Source organism: Anabrus simplex, chromosome 7 (assembly GCF_040414725.1).
Source record: "Anabrus simplex isolate iqAnaSimp1 chromosome 7, ASM4041472v1, whole genome shotgun sequence".
Taxonomy (NCBI): Eukaryota; Metazoa; Arthropoda; class Insecta; order Orthoptera; family Tettigoniidae; genus Anabrus; species Anabrus simplex.
This window is the reverse complement of record NC_090271.1, coordinates 159,398,581-159,426,416: the sequence shown is the minus strand read 5'-3', so window position 1 is coordinate 159,426,416 and position 27,836 is coordinate 159,398,581. Positions and strand designations below refer to the sequence as shown.

At 39.0% G+C, this 27,836-nt stretch overlaps 1 protein-coding gene across 1 annotated transcript in view; it reads right to left on the bottom strand.

Annotated features, from left to right (window-relative positions):
- The window catches only part of srl (spargel), a 280,903-nt gene that overhangs the window by 232,033 nt on the left and 21,034 nt on the right, over window positions 1-27,836 (bottom strand). The window contains exon 2 of the mRNA XM_067151403.2: window positions 9,929-10,030. Within this exon, the coding sequence (XP_067007504.2) occupies window positions 9,929-10,000 (72 nt within the window). The 5' untranslated portion in view covers window positions 10,001-10,030. The remainder of the gene's footprint in view (window positions 1-9,928; window positions 10,031-27,836) is intronic.

Genomic DNA, 27,836 nt, shown 5'->3' with positions numbered 1-27,836 from the left:
ATAAGGAGGAGGAAGAATTACAGATCATTAGGGTGGGGATTGAGGTAGCAGTTAAAGGTAATAACATAGAGCGGTAGAACTTTTGGAGTACCAGGGAGGAAAATAGCGGGGGGGGGGAGAAATCATACAGAAATAACAATAGAGAGGTGGGAGAGGGTTGGTTCGATAAGGAATGTAAGGCAAAAAGGAAGGCAGTGTTGAGAGTGTTGGCTGAGTTCAGGAAACATAGTGAGAGGGGGTTAAGGGAAAAAATTTGCAGGATGAGGAATGAATTCAAGAAAATGATAGGAGAGAAGAAGAAGGTTTGGCATGAGGCCCAAACAGAAGCTCTAAATAAGGAGTGCAAGAACAGGGAAGGAGATAAGGTGTAGGCGAGGGTTAAAAAAATGAATACGGGACGAGTAGTGTGACGAAACCGAAAATCGGATATGGAACATGGGTAGAGTATTTCCAGGAACTATAAGGAGAACAAGAAGGGTGGATAAGGGTCGATGGAAGTGATAAAGATAGGGGGCTAGAGACGGGCTGCCAAGAGCTGGAAAAGAGAATATCAGGTGAAGAGGTGATGGGAGTGATAAAGAAATTGATGACCAGGACTGCGGGTGGGGAAAGTGAGATAACTAATGTGTATTGGAAGGAAGTAGCAGAAAATAAGCAGATGATAGTGTGTCTGGCAACATTCTTCAACAAGATATTTGAAGGGGCGAAATTCCCAAAGGAATGGCAGAAGGGGATTGATTATGGGTCCTATTTATAAAAATAAAGGGGACAGGACTAATCCCAGCAATTATAGAGGTATAACCCTGCTGGACTCCCTGAGCAAAGTGTACTCTGGTATTCTAGCTGATAGATTGAGGAAGTGGGCAGAGGATTACTCAATTCTATCGCGCTTTCAAAATGGATTTTGGAAGGGAAGGATGACGGCCGATAACTTAATGATCGTGAGAACCATAATTGATAAATATCTGAGAAATGCAGGTGCCAAAGTATTTATCGCCACAACTGACTTCCAAAGGTTTTGATTACAGTGAGAAGGGAGGCCCTGTTTGAAAGATTGGGGAGGGTTGGGGGTGGGAGAGAAGATGAGAAGAAAGATCAGAAGTATATATAAGAAAGTTTATTGTAGCATCAGGGTGGAAGATGGGGTGGTGAGTGGAGTGATTGAGTCAAAAGTTGGGTTGAAACAGGGATGTAAATTGTCGCCAATCCTTTTCTATTGTTTATAAATGACCTACTAGGTGGCCATGTAGAGAAAAAATGGGCTTACCCGGTGCTAGGCAAACAAGAAATTCCAGGATTAATCTTTGCAGATGTTGTGTTGTTGCTGTCGTTGACAGCTGGAGGTTTGCAAAAAAGTTTGAATAAAGTAGGGAGTTTTGCGGAGAAATGGTAATTGAAGATCAACGGTAAGAAGTCTTTTTTTTTTTTTACTAGGGGCTTTACGTCGCACCGACACAGATAGGTCTTATGGCGACGATGGGATAGGAAAGGCCTAGGAGTTGGAAGGAAGCAGCCGTGGCCTTAATTAAGGTACAGCCCCAGCATTTGCCTGGTGTGAAAATGGGAAACCACGGAAAACCATCTTCAGGGCTGCCGATAGTGGGATTCGAACCTACTATCTCCCGGATGCAAGCTCACAGCCGCGCGCCTCTACGCGCACGGCCAACTCGCCCGGTGGTAAGAAGTCTAAGGTGATTGTAAGCAGAAAAGGAATAAAAAGAAAACGGGAGTAATGTGGGTAATAAACGAGGAAGAGATTGAGGTGATGGAAATGATGGAGTACCTGGGGGTAATGCTGAGTAGAAATGGCAGTTGGATGGAGCAGATTAGGCGTATCAAATGGAGAGGCCAAGCAGCACTCTCAGTAAATAGGATATTGGAAAGTAAATTTAGGGGGTGCAAGCTATGCTATACCAAGCATGGTACTTAACACAGTGGTGAAGGGTAAAATGCTATATGCTTCAGAGGTTTGGGGTGTAGAAAAAGAGTGTGTGATATTAGAGCAGGTAGAGAGTAGGTTCTGCAAGATTGTTACAGGCCTACCCTTGTGCACCGCGAGTGCAGGTGCGAAGAAGTTATGTGAAGAGTATATTAAGGTAGATATTTTAAAAAGAGTGCTTGGTTACTGGTGTAGATTAACTTATTGCAGACCGTGGACGGCATAAGACGTTTAAGCTTGCTCATATGCTTCGGGCCGTGGACAGCGTAAGACGTTTAATGTTACGCGCGAAACAACGCTGTTTATATTCGTCATCTATGCATTCTTACACCTTAGTCAGCATTACTGGTTGTAGCAGGAAGTTGGTTGACCTTTTTGAGATAACCCTCGCGTTGAGTGGGCTCATGTTTATCTTAGCTGTTTTAGCAGGAATATATCAGCACTTCCTCGCGCGTCAAGACGGTACTTGAGATTCCAATGCAGTGCGTGTCGTTCTTACCGAGTGTAGTATAATGGCTTATAAAACAAAGTTTCTTACGGAAGGTTAATTATTAGATATTGTTCCCTATGATTATTCTGGTGATGAACTTATTCCTGAAATAGACTCAGATAGTAAAAGTGAGAGTGACGAGGAAATTCCGATTCCCAAATCCGATAGGCCTATAGAGAAAAGTGAAGTGTCTGATACATAACATCCTAGTTATTGACCCGTTCCACCATTTACAGAGGATTCAGGTATAAACATTCAAATAGAAAATAAGCAGGATATTTTGAGTTACATGAGTATTTTCATGAATGACGAATTTTATCAGTATGTGTGTGAGCAGACCAATCTATACACGAGTCAAGTGATAAGTGCGGTGCCCCGGCCTTTCACAAAGAATTCGATCATGCAATCGTGGAAACCAATTAGTCTAAAATCCTGACATAAAAATGTACTGGACAGAAGACCCTGTTTTTCATATTCCGATATTTTCTAAAACAATGTTCCGAACACGCTTCCTTCATATTATTTCATTTCTTCACTTCAGTGACAGTAATCATCATGACGAAAATACAGACAGGCTGTATAAAATTAGATGTATTTTAAAACCTGTGGCACCAGATATCACACCCTAAATATTTACTAGAGGTAAGCACAAAGTATCATTTTTCTAACATTTATAGTTTAGGAGTAATGGTAAACTGTATTAAGTGATGCACGTCAAGAGGGCCGGGCATTAAAATGGCTGGTCCAGGCATTCAAGTGTCCCGCTCAGAAGCAGGTACTGAACATGTTAACACTAGAACGGCCACAGCTGTCAATTTGACCGATGGGGAACTTTAATACTTTGCCGGAGCGGTCAAACTGACCGGGAATATTTTATAGATCGGTGGATTCGTGTTTGAGCTACGATATTGTTATAGAATAATACAGATTTATACACAATAATGGAGCACTGAACTTTGTTAGAACTGTACAAATAAATAGGTCCGTTACGACAATGGTCTTCATCCTGCCCAAGATAAACACATCCAACCCATTCTTTTCGCGCACTGGTGGTTGTGTACTGGGAGTAGTATGTCTCGCCATTCACGTGGGCTCAGTGAGCAGGAGATACTCCGTAGACTGCAAAATATTGCAGAACATGAGTCTGGTCCTGAAGAATCCGATCATTCAGCAGACAGTGATGATCTGGAATACATTCCACGTACAGTTCACAGTGATTTCGAGAGTGAAAGTGCGGATAGTGATGATGTCATGGAGTGTGATAATGAAATTTATGCACCCCAAAATACAGCAAAATCAGGTTAGTAAAAATCATGATGTAATATGACGTAATTTATTGTTAGTGCACTTATATGATTATTTTGTTCTAGTTGCAGTGTTTCACATACGGCTTTCGTTGTTCTGTTAGTTATAGAACCTTATTTTCAGTAATATGGGGGAATTATCAAATTGCTAAAATAGTTCTTTCCCTTTTTCCAGTTGAAAGTGCACTTCAGCAGTTGTCAGCTCTTCCTGAAGCTAATAGTACACTCCCTGTGAACAATGTCAACAATCAGTTGATTGCTCGTGATGGTTTACCATCCGATGTTATTGAAGTTGGTGCTTCTTCAACATCAAAACGTACTGAGCAGAACATCTTATGTTAAGCTAGTGGTCCTACTGCATTTGCTAAACGCAGTGTTTGTGATAATGTAGCGAGTGCTTTTCGGCTGTTGATTGACGAATCAATTCTTTGTCATATAAAAAAATGTACTGAAGCAGAGGCTAGGAGGAGACTTCAAGAGAATATCTAGACAATTTCACTGGAAGAGTTGGATGCATTTATTGCATTACTTACGCTCGTGGTGTATATGGTGTGAAGGGAAAATCTGTCGACTTTCTTTGGTCAAAAGGCTGGGGCCCAGCTTTCTTTAGTGAGACAATGTCACGGCAGAAGTTCAAACGTATTATGCGTTACCTGTATTTCGACATGAAATCTACAAGGTCAGAGCGTCTGCAGAATGATTATTTTGCGCTTATGTCAGAGGTCTGGAATAAGTTCATAGATAACTGTCAACTATACTACAAGCCAGATACAAACATGTGCATTGACAAACAACTATTTCCTACTAAAAGCAGATGTAGATTCACCCAATTCATGGCAAACAAATCTGTCAAGTTTGGCATCAAATTCTGGGTCAACGTGGATGTAAATTCGAAATATATCTTGAATGCGTTTCCTTACCTCGGAAAGGACGAATTACGACCAGTTGGCCCGACATTATCTGAGAATGTAGGTCTATGTCTTGTTGCTCCATTCATGGACAAGGGAAGAAATGTAACAACTGGCAGTGTGTATCAAGGGAAGAAACGAAATAATGTTATCATTTTGAGTACAGTGCATCCAAATGTAAGTGTAGACAGCAGTCACAAAAAGAAGTTGCCTGAAACAAATAAGTACTACAATGCAACAAAATACGGAGTGGACATAGTAAATCAAGTGGCGCGCTTTTACACAACGAAAGCACCATCCCGATGTTGGCCGGTTCAGGATTTCTACAATATGCTAGATTTGGTAGGGATAAATGTCCGAGTACTCTATAGAGGTGTCACTGGAAAGAAAATTAGTCGAAGAACATTTTTGCCTCAGTTGGCTCAGGAACTAAGAGACTTGTATGTAAGGAAGAAACCACAAAATACAGCAATTAATTATCCAGAAATGTCATGAGGCAACAAGGAAGAACCTACTACTATGAAAAGGCGTCAGTTTCAGATAGCACGTTGTAATGGCAACTAAACAATGGATGTGTGCTCATTGTGTAACAAAGCTGCGTGCGGAAAATGCACGGACAAGGTCAAGAAAGAGTTTGTGTGTGTGAATTGTAATGTCATGTAGCTAATCACAGCAAGAAAGACTTGTAGGCCTACCCTGTAGGATGAAAGGATTTAATTCATACCAATAATGTTAAGTTCTATATTGTTGTATTGTTGTATAATAACAGTAAATAAAGCATAGTGATGACATAGTTTGGAAATATTTCCTGAGAAATTGTGCTATTAAGATATGCCGTATAAGCTTTCCAAACACTAAATTTCAATACAGCAGTCACTACAATCAGCCTACCAAAGTCAAATGGAGGATAATTATGGTGACTACTGGGTGGACAAGGTAAAAAACACCTTAGATAGACTGGGGTTGGGCGAGTTTTATAACTTTAAATGGGGAAGGAGTAAGGGAACGCATTGGAAACACATGATTAAGAGGGCGAGAGATATTGCTGAACAAGAATTGGAGGCCGAATGCCGGGAGAAGGCTACTCTAAAAATGTTCCTGAGAGTTAATCAGATGCTAAATCTGAGAGTGGCAAATGTAAATAGCGGGGTGAGAAGAGGACTAATCTGGTGGTTGTTAGGTGTATATGTTAATAAGGGCTGGACTAAGTTAAAAGTAAATACGTTGTGTGTATTATGTGGTGAAGAAAGGAACGACTTTCATTTGCTGACAGAGTGTAAAGAAACGCCGGAAGAGAGACGGCTGTTTAATAAACAAGAGTTGGAGTGGATTTCTCATCAGTGCAATGAAGACAAGCTGTTGAGCTGGTTAGTGGCGGAATGGAAAAGTTCTGAAAATTTATGTAAGTTTTTTACAAGAATCAGAAACAGATGCTCAGTAGCCTTAAAGGCAAAGTCTCAATTGTGCCATGAGAAGGAAGTTAGTGTAGTGGTTTGTCATGACACAAGCAATGTACTGAATCAGCACAATGGAGTTGTTGACCTTCCTAGCTGCTGATTAGTAGCGGGGAAGGGGAAGGGGAGGTGCTGGTGTGTGCCACTACAGAGAGACTTACTAGCATATGCAATAGATGCTAGTTCAGGCGGGTGACACATGCCATCACGTATCCAGGAAGTGAGGTGGTTTTAACCTGGGGTTGCTGTACCTTGCCCTTTTAAATTTATTTTTAATTGCTCTTTTAATTTTAATTTTTAAATTGCCCTTTTAATATTATTTTTAATTCAGCTGGCCGAGAGGCCAGTGGACTAACTTTCCCTTGTGTTCTTTATTTTGTGCTGTTATGCCCTCCAGTGTGGGGTATCATTGTATCTTTATAATGTATTGTCTATGATATCTAGGTTTCCTGGTTTTTTTGTCTTTGCTGTAATTGTAGTTTTTGCATGTTTTTTTCTTTCTTTTCCCAATTGAGGATTGTTATTTTTCTCCGTTAAGATCGATTAGGTTGTGTAAACTGTAAGATCGGGAGAAAATAAAGGTTTACTATTACTATATTAACGTATGGCCTGAAAGCAGGAACACTTACTGGACCAACAAAGAATCATCTTCAGGCAACAGAAATGAAGTTCCTCCATTCTTGTCTACAAAAAAACAAAAATGGATAATATAAGGAATGTGGACATCCGGCATCAGCTTGGATTGGAAAGAAGCTTGCTGAAGGCTCTAGAAGTGAAGAGATTGCAATGGTATGGTCACATGAAAAGAATGGCACCCTCACAGGACTCCTCGAACATACTTTTACCACAATGTTCCTGGGAAGAGACCAAGAGGAAGACCTTGTGATGTTTGGGAAAAACAGACATTGAAGGACTTTGAAATTAGAAATGTGAACTGGCGTCGCATATATGAGCAGCATCTGTGGATGGATAGGACAAACTGGAAGAGGCTCGTACACAACCGCACCCAGCTTGCTGGAGCGAAGAAATGATGATGATGATGATAGTGTCTTGAAGTTTCAGGTCTCGGTACACCTCAGTGAGTTGTTCTAACATCTCTTCATTTATTGCCACACCGTTCTGACATTCTCCATCACTTAGTTTACTCATTAATTTCTCTCCTATATTACTGTTCGGACAGCTTCATTCCTCCATGGTGTTTCTTCCTCTCTTAACCTACTACTTCTCTTGTGAACAATATTGACTGCAGTGTCCAGAGTTTCCTTAAATCCAAGCCATTTTTCTTGAGCTGCTCCCACTTCACACTCGGGCTGTTTGTCTCTAATTTATAACTGGTATTCAGACCTATTATCTGGTTTTATCTTTTATCTTGGATTTACACCTGGTATTTATCTCTTCTACTATGACGTTTCCTAAGACGGTTACTAGCAACCTGTGGTCACTATCTAACCTTTCTCCTGGCAGCACTTTCACATCTCTAATAAATATTCCAGCCTCTTTGTCTGCAATGACACAGTCAACAAGAGATTTCTGCTCTCCAGCTGTGCCTTGTGATCTTATGGCTCAGCTGCTTTTTGAACCAGGTTTTCTTGATTATTAGGCTGTTTCGTATGCAGAAGTCAAGAAGACATTCACCCTTGTGGTTCCTATTTCCATATCCACAAGGACCGATCACTGCCTCAAACTCTGCCCTTACAGTTCCTCCTAAACATTTAGGTCTCCTATAACAAAAGTATTATATTGTTCAATGTGGTCTTCTAATTTCTTGAAGAACATCTTTTTCTTCTTGATGACACCCAGACTGTGGAGGATAAATCTGAACAATAGTCAGGGTGTTTTTGTTGGTTGATATTGTACCTTACTAATTTTTTCATTAACATAATCAACCACAGCATCAATGTTCTTGCTGATTATGAGTGCCACATCATTCCTTCTTATTTTCATGCCAGTAGAGTTTGAACCCTTTCTGCAGAAATTTATTCCCTTTCAACTTTGTTTTGCTCAGTCCAAGGATCTCAATCTTTCTTATTTGCCTGAGATCTCCAAGCTCCTTAACTTAGCAGTCAGGGTAATGGTATTTAATGTTGCTATTTTGAATTTGCTAATCAATCCGGGAACTTTCCTCTTCGAATAATTCTGTTTAACTTCGGGCTTAGCGCAGTCATCATCCTTGTTTGATCACCAGACTCCATGTTTGATCACCAGACTCAAATTTGCCTGTTTGCTTCCACTCTAATTTAGCAAGCCCTCGCCAGAGGTCAGATGGACAGTGCTATTTGTATTGCCACCAGGATGCGGTAGACTACCTGCCACTTCCGGGGACGAGACTCGGGGAGTGAGTGAGATGAAGCGGATACGGACAGGCTGTCGCATAGTGAGGACGATGACATAGTAGCCAATGCAACTACCACATTCAGACTTTATGCGAAGTTATGTATGTGTAGCGAGTGTTCTTGCATTGTGTATTTAAGTGTGTAAATATATCTTGTTAATAATTCCACAGGAATCCAGTGATATGAACCGGCTACCTACCTCTTGTCCTATACCTACAGTCCACTACATTCCTCGTGCTATCCTACCTAAACCTTGTACATATCCTAATTCACTCAATTCAAACTCGTCTACATTCCTATCCCACCTCAATTCAATCCTTACCAGAATTATACTTAGAAGGAGGTCTACGTCTTGGTTTCTGTTTACATCCGAGGCTCATTTTACTGTTGAAAGCGATTTGAAAAAAAAATTCTCTCCTAGCTGGCTTGCTGGACCTAAGACAAAGTGAGGTTTTTCTGTCACGGTTAACTCACTTAGCCTTTGATAGTCCTTGATCCAATCTACAAGTCAGCAGTGTTGCGATAAATTTGTGTTATTTCCTACACACAGGTTTCACCAAACTTGCTCAGAGAGAACTGTTCCATCCGCAGCCGCTGGTTCTCCCTTGGTTTGTCTGGTTTGGTACTGGCTGCCAGACCCTCGGCCAGACAGTCGCAGGTAGTATGGATTAGTCGCATACGGTAGCAGGATGATCCTGATCTGACCTTACAATGAAGTAAAAACCTTTTAATACCACCTGCATCACCTCTAGGCTTTTGTTGAAATTTACAGTTTGCAAGAATGTTGGTCATCCAACTTCTGCAGGTATTGCAGTACATTTACAATAACTGTAATTACTACCGATTCTGTTTGGGTGTATCAGCCTTTTTTAAGCCTTGCCAGGTGATGATGATTTGCAGGGGTTGCCTGTCCCTTTCTCTTACTCTTCAGTTAAAAGATGCAAAGAAACACCATGCTGAAAACATTCACAACCCATCTTTAATAGCACTATCACAGAGCAAGCTCAAAATCCGCATGACAACGAATGTTCAGGTCAGGTTTTGAATAACTGCTGGACCATGCATGGAGGTAACCGACTTTTGAACATCCATAGCTCTGACGTTCCTGTATCTAACATCGCGCAGTTTACCTCACCTGCATAAATTTGTGGCCGTAAGTACAGATAAAAATAGTGCATATCTTCCTGTATCTGAATGAGCCAGCAATTCTTGGCCAGACCGCAGGTTAGATTTCCAAATGGGGTGATATGAAACATCCGGCTTCACCTCACGGGCTCCACATAATTTGTCCACCAATGGAGCAATACGCATAGGTTTTCGAACAGATGTCTTGATATAAGAAATTTAAACCAGACATCAGACTAAACAGTAGGCAAATTAAAGGTGCATCAATTCAGGAGGCTCCTTCATACCAAACCATTAGAGAAACAATATTAAATGGCAATCTCACCAAAAGATACAAAAAGTATATAATATTATCAAGATTGAAACAAAACTCACCTGATCGTAGAGTGGAGATGATATGGTTGAGAAATGAGCCCCATCGTGGAAATTTAAAAAACTACTTTCCATGACAGATCCTTAGTCTGATGTTCTCACAGCCTAAAATAAAACAAAAATTAGACAGTACATTCATAAAAGGTTCAACAAAAAATGTTGAGACAAATCAACACAAAAATTAGAAAGTACATTCATAAAAGTTTCAACAAAAATGTGAGACAAATATTATTGGTAGGTGCATAGAACTTCATACTTATAGAGTACAATCAACATGCAAGAAGAGTAGCATGCTATTAGCAAAGCAATGTTGAAGGCAACTGGATTACCGATCAATTTTAAAATGTGAATTAACTGATCAAATGCTTTTCATCGATTTAGTGAATCAGTTAAATTCCTGAGTTTTTAAGTTAAATTTAAGCATGGTGAAGGGAACTAATTACTCCATGGATCGGTTTAGCGCTCAACAAGTACTGCCTCCAGCAGGGAGGACAAAGATCTCCTGGCTCAAGAATTTACAGGAATGGTTTGAACTTGACTCTGCGTCTCTATTTTGAAAGGCAGCCTCAAAATAAAATATTACAATGATGATTGCCAATCCCCAATGCAGATACGGCGTATAAAGAAGAACACTCGTTTTTGTATAGTTTGCTCTATAGTCAATTAGGCACTGAACTCTAATGATGAATACATGTAAACCTAGCAATAGACAAGAAGAAATATCACTGCGAGTTTTGTCATGGTTGAGTGTAGGATAGTGACGTTACACACATCCATTTTGTTTTCCTTGCCAGCATGTCTACGTGCGACTATTGTATCTTGGCAAATGTTAGAAACTGAATAACTTATTCCTGCATATATAGAACTGCTATAGGTTGTAGTTTATTCATATACTCCTGAAATATAAGCTATATATAATTTGAACGTCTAACAAATATTGTGAGGCCAGGCTGAGTGGCTCAGACGGTTGAGGCGCTGGCCTTCTGTCCCCAATTTGGCAGGTTCGATCCTGGCTCAGTCCGATGGTATTTGAAGGTGCTCATATACGTCAGCCTCGTGTCGGTAGATTTACTGGCACATAAAACTACTCCTGCGGAACTTAATTCCGGCACCTCTGCGTCTCCGAAAACCGTAAAAGTCGTTAGTGGGACGTAAAGCAAAAATAACATTATTATTATTATTGTGAGAAAAACACAATACTAAGACGTATGTGTTATACATCAAAAAGGTCTCCATCTTGGGATAACTAGAAAAACATTCATTTCATTGTCCTTTATTTGCGTAATATAGTAATTCAATCGAATAATTCAATGCCTACATTGTTGCAGTTACCTATATGATCTTTCAATGCCAGCCCGATAGAGGGTTCTGTAGAAGTTGTCTATGTAGATCTTTCTATGTTAGTCTGATAGATGGCTCTGTGAAATCATGTTATCACCAGAATGTATAGTCCTGAGCACGTAAGGCAATACACTAAGGGTGCAACCTTACCTTTTCTCCCCTGTAATATTAAGGCAGCGATTTATAGTTACTTTTCTTGCTGTTGGGTGTTTTGCAGTTCTTTTTCAGTGTCGGTAACCATACACTTTAGGGACCCCACTTGCCGATACGTCTTACATTTACCGTTAATCTGGCACGTTGGCAAAGTTCAGTCGCAGTTCTAGCCTGAATTACGTATTGCCACTGCATTACTGTTACAATCACTAGTGATACATTTGAGAGAATATTTAAAGCATATTTTCTTTTTCTGTGCGATTGTAAATCTATTTGGCTAATACCAGGTAAGTACAATTGTGGCATGTTTGGATAATGCATTTAATAACATACTTTGTGTGAAACGATGAACACATCATTTTATTAATTACATTCGTATTTCGTCCCATACTTACGTACAGAATTCGATTGTGATGCCTAAGGAAGAAAAATCTGCAAGAACTCTTCCGAAAAGGAAAGCAACGTTACATCCTTTACAAAAATCAATTCAAAGATTGCTACGAGGTATTGAAAAAGGAAGACGAGTTATCACTCGTAGTGATATGGACCTTATGACAAGAGTTTCACAAGTAATTGGTGGTAAGTGTTCATTTAATTTTGTTTCTATGATAAGATTCTGACAGTGAGAATCAGTTGAAATGGAAAATATTTCGTTATATACCTAACCTAACCATGTCTTGTCTCAACATCGATACGGTTTACAGACCCAGCCTTCATGTATTCTTATTGACTTACGCCATATATATATGTAATATGTTTGCTCATGTGTATTATTACAACGTGGTTTCATTTCAGATTTCTAATCTGTTTACTAGGTAATATCTGCCACCTGGGCGACTGTCCTAAATGCAGATCAGTAATGATTGATTGAACGATTCAAATTGACTGGCATGATGTAGGAAGTGGCATTTTAACTTACAGCTTCAAACGTTGTTTTACTGCGTTCTATCAGTGGTTCTTGAATTTGACTTTTAACCACTGTTAAAGGGTCTGTTGATTATGAAAAAGACCTGTAGTTATTGACTTTAGGCCAACGATTAACTTTATTAGAGACGCACTTCAATTATAACTTCTCCAGTGTATGTTCATGTAATATTACTGGATATTGGTATCAGCAAATTACTTGTACTATAGGCCTATTTATTAGGTTCATTCTGTATTGAAAACATCCACCTGAATCAGTGTATAACTGACTAATGCACACCTTCTAAGCTTCTTATTTCTTAGTGCTTGATATAGGTTTGGTGTTCGTAGCAGTTACATTTCTTCTAAGGTATTAAACATTAGTGTTTATAGTAAAATCATTAATACAAGTGATCATGGACTTCTAGTCTAGATATACCATATTGATGTTAAACCGCTCTATCAATATACTAGATATACTAATACATGATAATTTTAGCACAGAGTAGTGTAAGTAGCAATTAATTAACTTCATCATCAGGAGACTGTTGCATTGTAATTGCTTTCACTTAAAATCAGACATCTGTTTCAATCATTCAACAGAAATAACAACTTTTGTCTGTTAATATCCCTGTACAAGGTGGTTTCATATTTTTAGGGAAAAGAAGAAATAACTTCATGCTAAATACCAAAACTCAAGATTCTTACAGGTGCTGATTTGATCTTTGCCACAAATTTGAAGAGAAGTCAAGATTATCATGGTGCTATGAACAGTGAGAAATTTCAGATGTGGGTGGAAACACAATTAATCACAGGATTAAGAAATCTAGGACCCTGTGTATTGTTGGATAATGTAGCATATCACCGTAAGCTTGTGGAACATCAACCGACAACGAAATGGAGGAAGGATCAATTAGTGGTAATTGTAATAGATTGAATATTTTCTACTACTGAATTATATTTAATGTTGTTACAGATTTTTATTTTTATTTTTCCTTTTATTTATAGTCATGGTGAGGCAGAATTGGGGTGGCTCCACAAAACTCAACAAAAGATGAGCTGCAAAAGATGTGTCATACGAATCAAAGTCACTTAAACAGGTACAGTAGCATCTAAACATAACTTTAGGTAGGCTAATGTTGTTTAACAATGTTGCATAACAATATTTCTCTTTTTTTTTTTAACCAAGTATTATAACTTTCCAATGAATGTCAGATTGGAGTTGGTGAAGACAATGGAAGTTTATGGTGAAATCAACATCAATGAAATCGTATGTCCGATTACTATACGTCCAGGTATGTCATAAACCCAAATAACTCGCTCAACTACACGACAGGCAACGGACTGAAGGTATCGGCAAAAATGACAAGCTCTGAACCCCGTGGTATCTCGTTAAATTACGGTGGATAATGAGATGTCATGGCACGTAATACAGAATTAAGTGAATATTGCAGTTTCCTCAAATAAAGTTTGTTAAATGCCAATAAATGGCGAGAATATCAATGATCGAAATGTATCGGAGGCCATGGAATGAGTTGAATTAATCGGGCTAAATTAAATCTATATATGAGGGCCATACCCTGCTTATCTAGCCCGATACGATTCGATGATCGAGACTGGTAATGAAATTGTCGACTGACAACCAAAACATTATGTGGCAGATTGTTAAACGAATTCCTTTGCCGACGTAAATGATCATACAAGAGCGCACTGCATTAAGAAGTCAAGTGTTTGACTCTCAAAAACTTATGGAAGCTGAAAAATATGGAGAAGGCTAAAAAAAAAAAGCAAACCGGCTGTTATTATTGTAATGTGGTATGAGATTTTGTTTTTCAAATAAGAGTAGACTTCAGTTCTGTTACAAAATCAAAGAGAATTAGAGTCGTTGCACACGGAGCGAAAGAAATCAGATGAGAAGCTAGATCACAATACGATATTGATAGATTATAACGAGAATAACCTTTGTACGACAAAATACGTATTTTGTTTTATCATAATACTAAGGCAAGTGTTGTATGCGAATATTGTAAATAATATTAAGGCGTGTAATCCTACTCTTAACGAATAATTATAAGTTTCAGGTAACATGAAGCCAGCAACCATTGGATACGATTATGAGATGCTTATGAGTCCCAGCATGACCAGTTAAATTGCCATAGGATCTCGAAAGGTCTGACGAGAGCTGAGATGGACACCAATGGTTAGAATTTAAACGCTAGTGAATGAGAGGTGCCTTCTTCACGAAGCCAACAAAGGATGAGTATTCCAAGTTAATGTCTTATTATCCCACTATGTAGCCACTTTTTAAAGTAGAATAGTATGTTTTTCTTTATGTCAATTTGTGACATGCCAAATTATACAACTTGAAGGCGACCGTTCTACTTGTCAATCATTGTTTCACAGTGGATAAGAGTGTTGTAAAATTGTGTCGTAAATGATCCTGAATCGCGAGATATTGTGCGCTATGTCATATAAATCTAAGCGAACGCTAGCAAGGTTATACAGATAGACTTAGGCATGGATAACATTCGTATTAAATAGTGTCATTATGAAGATATCTTAGTCTAATTCGTGGTTCGAATACATTAGAAGGAATTGATAATCACAATGTGCGTAATTTAGAGTCATCAGCGATCATATTCGTATGTTGAGTACAGTGTTCGGGAATGTAATTGTGATGTTACGATAATATTGCGTTAATACGACGATGGGATTAGTAGTCTTCGTAACGAAAAGTGCCTGAATATATTTTCCTAATGAAATACGAATTCGTTGAGCATGACATATGTGTGATGTGATGAAATGTTTATTATAATAGGATCGTTGAAATATGCAAATGGTTGATGTCATATGAACTGTCGTGAATGTGTCATTGGGATTATGTATTTTATAGTATGATGCGTTATAGAAGTCCTGATGAGATTTATTGTGGTAGGAATTGAATTAGTCATGCGTGTGGATTCGATATTGCTATAATGAATGGTAATTATTTAGGCATGAGGCGGTATTTATAATAATACTTCAGGGTATTTTGAGAACAATGATAGTATGATGGTCTAAATTATATTATTTAAATACAATGTAGATGTATGCGCACAGTGTTGAATTGACATAAGATCTTCACGAAGTAATATTACTGCATAGTTGAGAACCATGTCACAAGGAATGTGTATGATTTTCATTCATATATGGTGAGTAAATCAATTCCTCTTGCTAGCTGAATTTCTTTTATAGCCTATTGAGTTTGACGCTTAGAGCTGATGTAGTTTTACAGGTTGATTTCGCGGAGGGCACCAGAGCTGCAGAGTCATCGTAGTTTGAAATCATTGTAGTTGGTGTTGATTATACTTTCAAATGTCCATTATTTAGGTGCAGATGCTGGTGAAGCCCAGAAGAGATCGAGTTCATTTCTTATTTGCTCAATGTTGTTGATTGACAGATTACGATGTTGTCGTATGTTATTTGATCATTTTCTCAACTTGTATGATAATCATGAATGTAGATCACCGGTGTGTTCAAGTTGTTAGATAGATTTTCAACAAATTAAGCGATGATTTGAGTATAATAACGGGATGTTGAGACATTTACTTGAGTCGGAATAGGCGTACCAAGCCAACAAGAATTAACAATCTTTGACCATCAGTTTGAAGACAAAATGTAGTGAATGATGGACTGAATTTTAATTTTTAAGCCTTCAGCACTGAGATATTGATTTCTTTCGGGTTTTTTTTCAAATAAATCAATACTATCATTGGAAGTATAAAAAGCGATATTAACAAGAGTTGGAATTTAGGTACTTTCTTTTCTTTTAATTAACGTGCATTCAATTACTTCTATATCCATTTGTGTTGCTTTCATTTATTAATCTTGTAGCTGTTATTTAAAATATATTTTTAGTCATTAAACGGAAAATCCTTCCACGAAAGTTATATTTTCGGTGTTCTCATTTTCCATAGTATAAGGAACGTCATGATAATAACTTAGACTAGGATAGTAATTAGCAATCGTTTTCTCACATCAGTCAAACCAACATAAATCCACCATACGATCCTGTGACCCAACTTTCACGTCCCTTGAGTGGAGACTCATGTATCTTCGCATGATACCGGCCGAGGCGCAGTTTTAACATCAAGAACTCTGAACTGAGAGATTCGTGAAAGGTCATAGTATATTGTTGATGAGATTCTGCACAATGAAGGCCATACTATAAATCGGAGGAGGAAGAAGAAGAAAGCTGAGGAGTTAGCTGTACCGTTGTAAGAGCTATTCCATGAGATTCCAACTTTGCTGGGAAATAATACATTTCTAATTGCCTTGTCCTTTCGGATATAACAGCGTTACATTTGAAAATTGTAGGGAAAGAGAACAAGATATATTTAAACTTTGAGAGACACTGATTATTCTATGTGCTCTGATCAAAATTTATCACGTTATTATGCATGCATCTAGTTTTCTTTGTACAAGTTGCTTTACGTCACACCGACACAAATAGGTTTTATGGTATGATGGGACAGGAAAGGGCTAGGGGTGGGAAGGAAGTGGTCGTGCTTAATTAAGGTACAGCCCCAGCATTTTCCTGGTATGAAAATGGAAAACCACGGAAAGCCACTTTCAGGGGTGCCGACATTGGGGTTCGAACCCACTACCTAGCAAATAGTGGATACTGGCCGCACTTAAGCAACTGCGGCTATCGAGCTCGGTGCATCTAGAATGGTGGTGCTTGGATCGCCCGATAGATAAATTTACAACTACACAGACAATACCGCGTAACTAACTCATTCCTTACCAACCTCAGTGCTCTTCTCGAATCGAATCACTACTGATCTGCATTTAGGACAGTCGCCCAGGTGGCAGAATTACACTACATGTGCCTGTTTGATTTCCCACCAGTAACATTCAACTTGCTTAACAATGCAAACAAACCTTCAAAATCAGTGTAGGGTGTGTTGTTTTTTTTTTAGCATTCATTTTCTTGACGCACCTCGCTAAAAGTGCACATTTAAGATTTTTCATGAAACTTTCAGCCTCCTGTCGGCCCCGCGGTGTAGTGGTAGCATACCTGCCCCGGGTTCGATTTCCGGCCAGGTTACGGATTTTGACCTGGATCTGAGGGCTGGTTCGAGGTCCACTCAGCCTACACGATTACAGTTGAGGAGCTATCTGACGGTGAGATGGCGGCCCCGGTCAAGAAAACCAAGGATAACGGCCGAGAGGATTCGTCGTGCTGACCGCACGACACCTCATAATCTGCAGGCCTCTGGGCTGAGCAGCGGTCGCTTGGTAGGCCAAGGCACTTTGGGGCTGTTACGCCATTTTTTTCAGCCTCCTAACACTTCGAGTGAGGATATAATTTTTCGTTTGTTTTAAATATTTCCAGTTTAAATGGTCCTGAAAATCCGGATACACCTTTAGAATGTTTGTCGGCAATACTACGAGAGTTACTGCATAATTTACACTTCGCAGTTCCTTCTTCATACCATAGCCATGGTAGTCATTCAAGCTACGATTCTCTGCATTGTGTATCATTCTCATACTTCTCTGAATCAGTGACATTCAGCTTGCTTAACAATGTAACTAAACCTTCAATATCAGTGTAGAGTCAGTTATTTTTTGCAATATGATAAGATGCCATGAACAATGCATTCATATGCTGTAACATTAGCATTCATTTTCTTTACGCACTTCTCTAAAGTGCTGAAATTTCCGTTTGCCTGAAAATTGAAATTTCAACGTATTTTTGATGTTTGACATATCATTGTCTTGAACACCATAAATTTCACGCTGGTCATTGTCGTCCTGAACTCTACAGTCGGCACTTCCATCAAGTGTTTTCTCACATTCACGTCCTTTTGTATCACTTTGTGTTACATTTACGGGCCCTACTTACGAAGAAATCTGAAAGAAGACACTGTTACTCGCATCAGTCAATTTGAAGAAGTAAGTATAAATAACCACCTAATCGATACTTTATTAATGCCTCAGGCAAAATTGAATAAAATTAAAACTTACAGGACATGTTTCGACCACTTAGTGGTCCTCTTCAGCTGTATAAATAAAGAACTGAAAAGATAAACATTGACAATAAGCACAAATAAACGTTCTTTGGAGACTCCTTTGATAAAAATGGAGGTCATCAGAATAGGTCATCTTGCCTCTCGTTCTTGTTTGGAAAAGATGTTTATTCTGCGCTGTCTAGAGGGTCTGTCTTTGAGCGCGACCTGGTGAAGTAACGATGTGATACAGTTTGACAATTCATGGAAAGCTCTGGAGAGAAGGGAAGTAGAGTTTTATCGACATCTAAAATAACATGTGAGGGAGGAGGGAGATTGGGCTGTGCTTCTGCGATGTCGTGTTTGATTAAATCTCTTGTTCGTCTAGTCTGTTTCATGTCTACCCATTCTAAGTATTTGCTAATATTCTCATATAAGATGTTTTTATGCTCGTTGTTTTCGTTGAGATTCTCTTCACCATTTCCCAATTTATCAAGAACGATGTGGATGTTTCCCAGGTTGTTCATAAGATTACCTTTATTAATCATACAGATAATTTGAAGGTCCTGTTTTATATTGGTGAATTTGTGGTTGGACTCTTTCATATGGGATCCCATGGCAGAGAATCTTTTGTATCTTTCAGCATTGACGTGTTCTTGATATCTAATTGAGAAGTTCCTTCCAGATTGTCCCACGTAAGTTTTTTTTACATTGAGCACAAGTCAGCTTATAAATACCCGATTCCTGGAATTCGTCATCTTTAAGTTTATTAGCTTTATTATGACTAAAGAATCTATGTTTCGTGTTGTTGTTTGTAGAGAAGGCTACCTTGGTATTGTGTTTCTTGAATAAATTGGTGATTTCGTAAATCTGCGGGTTATTAAAGGTGAATTTTACATATCCTTTTTCTTTTTCTGAATGCTGTTTAAGTTTAATTTGTTGTTGGTATTTGCATTTAGTGATGATTTTATTGATGAATTTCAAACTGAAACCATTATGTAGAGCCTGTTGACGAATGAAAGAAAGTTCCTTTTTTCTGTCTGTTTCTGTTAGCGGAATTTCAAAGGCTCTGTTGACAAAACTATAATAAGCTGATTTCTTTTGCGAGATGCAGAGATGCCAACTTTCAAGAAAGGCAATTCGTAATGCAGTCGTTATGGTAGAGGGGAGGGGGGGGGGGGGGGCGTCGTAGATTTTTTTCCCCATAATCTTACTAACTTTCACATAATTTAATTTAAAGCTTGTAGTTCCTGTTTGGTAAACGTACACTGGTGACATGCTTTTTCTTTTCATATCATGTGCATCCTCTGCACTAACAGAGCACTTAACAGTTCGGAGTTCATATTAGCACGAAATTCAGTCTTTTTCTTCTTCATCATGCGCATCCGGAACATCGCGGCTATACACACTACAAAACACGTGTGAATGAGATTTTGAGGAATGCATTAAACAAGGCCATTCTTCCGAGTATACCTCCCTAAATTTTTCAACTATATTTATTACCAGTGTCACTAATCACGGTAACGTAATCACACGTATTTTCCTGCATAAGAAATCGCTTCATTATTTCAAACCTTTCGCATTTCGTAACACACGATTAGCATATACCCTAGAAGAGCAATATATGTAAATTTGGCAACCAAAATCGCAATAAATACTTCTTCAACAGTCACGCACACAGTATTCACAATTAAACGGAGTTTGTCCCCACTTTACCGCCAAAACAAAGTCAAAAGAACTCGCATACTTGCATGGAAGTCTGATTATGTGACGAACAAAGACAACAACTCCGCAAGATATACCACTTCACAGGTGCCTATATTTCCGGAACTGGAAGCACACACTGCGTTCGGCGCGTGAAAACTCAAAATATTCTTAAACGAGGGACAGGAAAGGGGTATAAATTATTACTGAGAAATCCGAAAATAATATTCTGAGAATTCAAGCCGCCTTGTGTATCCTTTTGAACACTTCATACACTTAGATTTAAAAATCAACAAAAAATCGTAATTTGTGGTGTGTGATTCGTAAAGGCGTAATTATGACGGGTAACTCGTAATTATTACGATTAAATCGTAATAGTTGGCATCTCTGGAGATGGGATGTAAAGAATCACTTTTGATTGTAGTCGGGGTAAAAGTGGGTTTCCTGTATATTTTAAATTGGAAATGATTGTCTTTACGAATTGTTTGGATATCCAGAAAATTGAGTATGCCTTTCTCTTCTTCTTCAGCTGTAAATTTTATGTTTGGGTCTATATTATTCAAAGTATTAAGGATACTGTGACTATCATTTATTTCCTTGTTAATTATGGCATAGGCATCATCAACATATCGGGGCCAGAGATCGAGTCCTTTAATGTGACCTACTATCTGAGTGTGTTCCATAAAATTTACAGCTGAAGAAGAAGAGAAAGGCATACTCAATTTTCTGTATATCCAAACAATTCGTAAAGACAACCATTTCCAATTTAAAATATACAGGAAACCCACTTTTACCCCGACTACAATCAAAAGTGATTCTTTACATCCCATCTCGCAAAAGAAATCAGCTTATTATAGTTTCGTCAACAGAGCCTTTGAAATTCCGCTAACAGAAACAGACAGAAAAAAGGAACTTTCTTTCATTCGTCAACAGGCTCTACATAATGGTTTCAGTTTGAAATTCATCAATAAAATCATCACTAAATGCAAATACCAACAACAAATTAAACTTAAACAGCATTCAGAAAAAGAAAAAGGATATGTAAAATTCATTGATGGTTATGAATTTCATGTTTTTGGTCCGTATTGAACAATATATAAGTAATAATAATAATAACTTAAATGTTTCCACCTTTTCAATACAATATATTCACAAATTTACAAAATTATACGGTACTAGTTTCGACCCATCTAGGGGTCATCATCAGCCGTATTGAAGCAAAGATTATTTGTGGCGAAATCCTAAGACAATTTTCCATTATCCTCGTATTAGCAAACAAGGGCCCTTTACTGAACATAATGGAAAATTACTACATACACCTAGACCAATACTTTAATGCCAGTCACAATCTCAATGAAATCTCAGAGAAACCCAACATACTCTTCGATCTATTTATCACTTTCCTCAGAAACAATAATGCAGCCAACCTAAACTCAATCCTAAATTTAATCAAAGGTACTTTTCCAAGACAATTACACTTTCTCCCGCACCCTTCAGCCCCACCTTAAGCCCTCTTCCTAAGCCATATTTCATTTCAATACAAGAACTTACTGATTTCCATGATTATAATTTTTACAACACCCCATTTATACTTTATTCTTTGTTAAAAACCTCTTATTATGTATATTCCTTGTATTATTAACTATTACCATAACATCTCATTTCACTTGTTATTCTTTAAAATAATATTGTCTTAGGATTTCGCCACAAATAATCTTTGCTTCAATACGGCTGATGATGACCCCTAGATGGGTCGAAACTAGTACCGTATAATTTTGTAAATTTGTGAATATATTGTATTGAAAAGGTGGAAACATTTAAGTTATTATTATTATTACTTATGTAAAATTCACCTTTAATAACCCGCAGATTTACGAAATCACCAATTTATTCAAGAAACACAATACCAAGGTAGCCTTCTCTACAAACAACAACACGAAACATAGATTCTTTAGTCATAATAAAGCTAATAAACTTAAAGATGACGAATTCCAGGAATCGGGTATTTATAAGCTGACTTGTGCTCAATGTAAAAAAAACTTACGTGGGACAATCTGGAAGGAACTTCTCAATTAGATATCAAGAACACGTCAATGCTGAAAGATACAAAAGATTCTCTGCCATGGGATCCCATATGAAAGAGTCCAACCACAAATTCACCAATATAAAACAGGACCTTCAAATTATCTGTATGATTAATAAAGGTAATCTTATGAACAACCTGGAAAACATCCACATCGTTCTTGATAAATTGGGAAATGGTGAAGAGAATCTCAACGAAAACAACGAGCATAAAAACATCTTATATGAGAATATTAGCAAATACTTAGAATGGGTAGACATGAAACAGACTAGACGAACAAGAGATTTAATCAAACACGACATCGCAGAAGCACAGCCCAATCTCCCTCCTCCCTCACATGTTATTTTAGATGTCGATAAAACTCTACTTCCCTTCTCTCCAGAGCTTTCCATGAATTGTCAAACTGTATCACATCGTTACTTCACCAGGTCGCGCTCAAAGACAGACCCTCTAGACAGCGCAGAATAAACATCTTTTCCAAACAAGAACGAGAGGCAAGATGACCTATTCTGATGACCTCCATTTTTATCAAAGGAGTCTCCAAAGAACGTTTATTTGTGCTTGTTGTCAATGTTTTTCTTTTCAGTTCTTTATTTATACAGCTGAAGAGGACCACTAAGTGGTCGAAACATGTCCTGTAAGTTTTATTTTATTCAATTTTGCCTGAGGCATTAATAAAGTATCAATTAGGTGGTTATTTATACTTACTTCTTGATTAAACATCGATACGGTCATGAAATGGACAACTTGTAATCAGTCAATTTGTGCGGTTTTGTTCATTTCATTTTGCCGATTTTCTCACGTATAGCACAGAAACGTAAAATACACCAGCGTTAAATGGCTTCCGAGTTCACGAGCTTCGATGTCTGATGCTACGTTGCAAATTTTCCGTAAACGCACAGGAATAAACACAACCGTATTTATAAAGTGCAAACCGTTCAATACCAAGATGCTGTAATTAAAAGTATAAATATTGTTCGGTGAAAATACAAGAATTGATAAACACGTCATTCCGTATGTTCTAAATGCAAAGAATGAATTCCACGGGAATTTATCAGCACTGCTTAGGCGGCAATAGTTGACGAACGGCTAGTCACGGGAAGGATGCCGGTAATGTAGTGTTTGTGGAATTATTTCACTTAATAGTTCTCTGCATTTCTCCACAACTCTGGTCTGATCTTTGTACTCGGCTACCGATAGCTGATAATCTGTAATTGAACTCAATGTGTTACGATATGTCCACATGTAAGGATACTTGTTGGACGAGTTACACCGATATCTCCCATGACCGCTAGGCAGCTCCCGCGCAGAACTGAAACGTCCAGTTCCAAGGTACGAAGAGCAATTACAGAATTCAAGACTGCCAAAAGCACAGAGTGCACATATTAGAATATATGAGCTACAGAAAACAACGTGAAACACCACACGCCTTGTTACTTTGTAAAGGGATGGGAACGTACATGTAAGGGAACTCCGGACTTCAAAAAATAAATTTTCAAAACCGAATTTGAAAATTCAGGCGCCAGGTAAAAATTTTCAGGCACTATGGCGACTGGGCGCCCGGTATTTTTCGACCCCTGTGTACAGGGCATACATATATTTGCTAGTGTCCAGTCCTCTGCCATTTTACCTGTTTTCCATACCTTTTTAATTCTCTCATGTATTCTCCTCACCAACACTTCTCCAGTTTTACCATTTCTGTAGTTATGAGGTCATTCCATGGGGCTGTACTGTACTTCAATTGTTTTATAATTTCACTTATTTCTTCAACTGATGGTGATCCCACATCGTCTTCGTCCTCATCACCATTCTCATCGTTCCTGTCTTCCCCCTCACACTCATATCTCTCTGAAGTTTCCATACTACCTGATCATTCTTTTTGTTCATTTATTGGTCTGACAGAAAGTAATGTTTCGAAATGTTTTGCCCATCTTTCCAGAATTCGTTCTTTCCCAACAATCAGTCTATCAGTCTCATCCTTAAGCATATTCACTCTAGGCTGATATCCCTTCTTTACTTGTCCAACGCCATGGAAGAATTTTCTGCCTTGTTTGTTTTCAAAATTCTTCTGCACTTCATCCAATCTCTCTCTTTCTTCTATTCTTTTCTTGTTCCTTATCATTGTCTTTGCTATGCACAGTTTCTCTTTGAAAACTGCCATATAATTTCAAGTGGGTCTCTGTAGCATTCTTTGTCGGGCCAGATTTCTCTCTTCTAGGAACCTTACCCACTTCTTCGACATACCGTTCATTTCTATTCTGTTTCCTTCTCTCTCCAAGTACTTCCTGAGCTGTTGTATTTATTGATATCTTGGTTTCTTCCCACATTTTATTGTAGTGTTGGCTACTGAATGCATGATTCGAAGCAGTGTATCGATTCATTCAAGTGTCTGAGTGAATCGATTCACAGGAACGGCGAGCTCACGGCACACGATTCAGCTTACTCCCAGCGGACAGTGCTGAGTGGCGCACTCACTGGACTTTGACGGGGAGCCGAGTTTCTGCTGCAGCGAGACAGTGAATCATGGCACACCGAAAGAATCGCGAACGAGCGCGGCTCAGTGAGACACATCATACACACGGCTCCTTATCGGCTCACTGGACACGCGGAGAGCCGAGCTTCCGCTGCAGCGAGACAGTGAATCATGGCACACCGAAAGAATCGTGAACGAGCGCGGCTCAGTGAGACACATGATACACACGGCTCCTTATCGGCTCACTGCACACGCGGAGAGTCGAGCTACCGCTGCAGCAAGACAGTGAATCATGGCACATCGAAAGAATCGTGAACGAGCCGGCTCAGTGAGACACAAGATACACACGGCTCCTTATCGGCTCACTGCAGCGAGACATACAGTGAGCCATGCTACACTGAAAGAATCGTGTGCTATAATGGACTCTCGAGCTCAGCTCATTTGAAAATAATACCCATTTGCATTCACTGTCCTCTTCTTACAGGTAGGTTTAAATAATAGATGGATTTATTTGCAGTGTTAATAGGGTAGTATTACCGGGCGAGTTGGCCGTGCGTGTAGAGGCGCGCGGCTGTGAGCTTGCATCCGGGAGATAGTAGGTTCGAATCCCACTATCGGCAGCCCTGAAGATCGTTTTCCGTGGTTTCCCATTTTCACACCAGGCAAATGCTGGGGCTGTACCTTAATTAAGGCCACGGCCGCTTCCTTCCAACTCCTAGGCCTTGACTATCCCATCGTCGCCATAAGACCTATCTGTGTCGGTGCGGCGTAAAGCCCCTAGCAAAAAAAAAAAAAAAAGGGTAGTCACAACATAATTCTGAAGTAGCTAGTAAGTAGGTAGGCTATTAGGTTATACTATTTATTAGTTTAATGAATCTTAGTATTATAACTTAGTTGACTTTTGACAATTAAACTCGACTCTAGCCTGCCCTATGACTATGAGTCATGCTCATGACCACTCAAAAGTACCCGTTTTATATTGGGAAGAACGGCTCAGTATTCTCTCAGTTCATATGTCACATCGTTGCACAAGACTTCAATCATATGTGGACAGACGCAATAACAGTATGTTGAATCAGAAAATCAGCGGGCTACTGTACATCTCGGGTAGCCTATACAAAATATGACGATTTAAAAATCCTCAGCTGATAGAAAAATACATATTTTCAAAAATGAATGAGCGAGTTGTCGTGCGGTTAATATCGCGTGGCTATGCGCTTGCATTCGGGGGATGGTGGGTTCGAATCCCACCGTCGGAAGCCGTTAAGATGGTTTTCCGTAGTTTTCCCCTTTTTCACACCAGGAAATGCTGGGACTGTACCTTAATTAAGCCCATGGCTGCTACCTTCCTAATCCTAACATTTCCCACCCTGCGTCGCCGGAAACCTTCGATATATTAGAGTAACTAGCATTTTTTCTAAGAAAGGAGTTCATAGTATGAAGACCAGATGGCAGCTACGAGCACTGAATGCTGTTGCTGCTGTCTTACCAGCACATACTACACAGATGCAGTAGGAGCGGTGACCAATGAGCCGTGAATCGGATCACTGTATCGATTCAGTAACGTGAACGGAATCAAATGAATCGATTCAGTAAAATGAATCGAATGTCCCATCACTATTTTATTGATGTCCACATTCCCGTTTCTGCCCATCTGTAGTTTTCTTTGCAGCCGGTCTCTATACTCTTCCTCCTTCTTCTCATCCCTTAACAGCTCTACATTATAGACCTTGCTCTGCTCAGCTCTGTCCCTGGGTTTAATTGCCGGGCTTTGTTGGATCTTGATCTTCACTAGTAGGTGATCTGAATCACTGTCTGCACCACGCATGCTTCTCACATCCATAATATTGAAGGCATGTCGCGCATTTATCAGCACATGGTCTATCTGGTTCTTTGTCAGACCATCCGGTGATATCAATGTCTCTTTATGGATCTCCTTATGGGAAAAACGTGTTCTTAATCACCAGCTCCTTGCTAAAGGCAAAATCAATCACACCATACTTGCGCAACTTGTCATATACTTGCTCCATTTTTTCATAGAACTGTTCTTTCTCTTCCCCTTCGGCATCCTCTGTTGGGGCATGGACACTAATTAGTGATATGTTGGCAGATCTCCCTTTCAATCTTAACCGGCACAGTCTGAGGCTTATTGCTTCATATTCAGTCATATTATGACTGATCGATTTCTTGACCATAAACCCTGTTCCTATTCTATTTTCTTCCTCCCCATTACTGAACAAAATGTAGTGCTGTAGATCTGCCACCTCGAATGTCTTCCATCTTATCTCCTGTAATGCTGCCACATCTATCTGGTATTTAAGTAATTCCTGCTCCAATTTTCTACTAGCCCCAGCCTGAAAGATACTTCTCACACTCCATATTCCAATATATCCATATCATTGCCATTTAGCACGCTTTAGTCATCGTAAGTTTAGGACCGTCCGGTTATCTCTATTTGGTTTCTGATGTTAGATGTTAGGCCCCTTTAAACAAGCATCATCATCAGATTTGTTATACCTACACCAATCAAACTACAGACTAGGGAAGTATCTTTTACTAAGATACATAATGTTCTTACATATATGTATAATTGAAGAACTAAAGATCCATATACAGGTAAGTGGGTCACCTTGTGGTAGAAGTTGAAACTGTGTAATTTGGGAGAGAGCAAGCCCATGTGGTAGGCCTATTACGCATCATAAGAAAGTGAGTGAACTGGCAGTGCAGTTCGATGGCATTGCTGTGAGCTTACTTTCAGGAGATGGTGGATTCAAGCCCCACAGTCGGCAGGTCTGAAGTTATAATGCCAATTTAAATTGTTCGTTATTGAACATTATACATTTTTCAGCTAACCCATTCCTGGTTGCCAGCGTTTTCCCCCGTGTGCTAGGATGGGCTCATCAGTTGGTAGCTAGCACACCTACCAAGATGCTGGCTAGTGCATACCGTCAAGGCCACTGCGTAGGCTACTTGTTTTGTTTTTCCCTCATTTTCATTTTAGGCTAATGCTGTGGCTGTACCATTATTAAGGCAACAACCGTGGGTAAATCAGTGGACTTTTTTCACTCACCCCCATCTAAAATCAGACATGGCCTAATGACCTCATGAATGTAAGGCCCTATCTGTAAGGTATGTAAATATGTAAATGTTACTAGATGTAGTTTAATAATGTCAATTATTTAAGGAGATATAGTTTTATTTATTTAAGGTTTTGTATATATGCATATAAAAAGGTCTCTAGATTTAGTATGAACGTGGTTATTA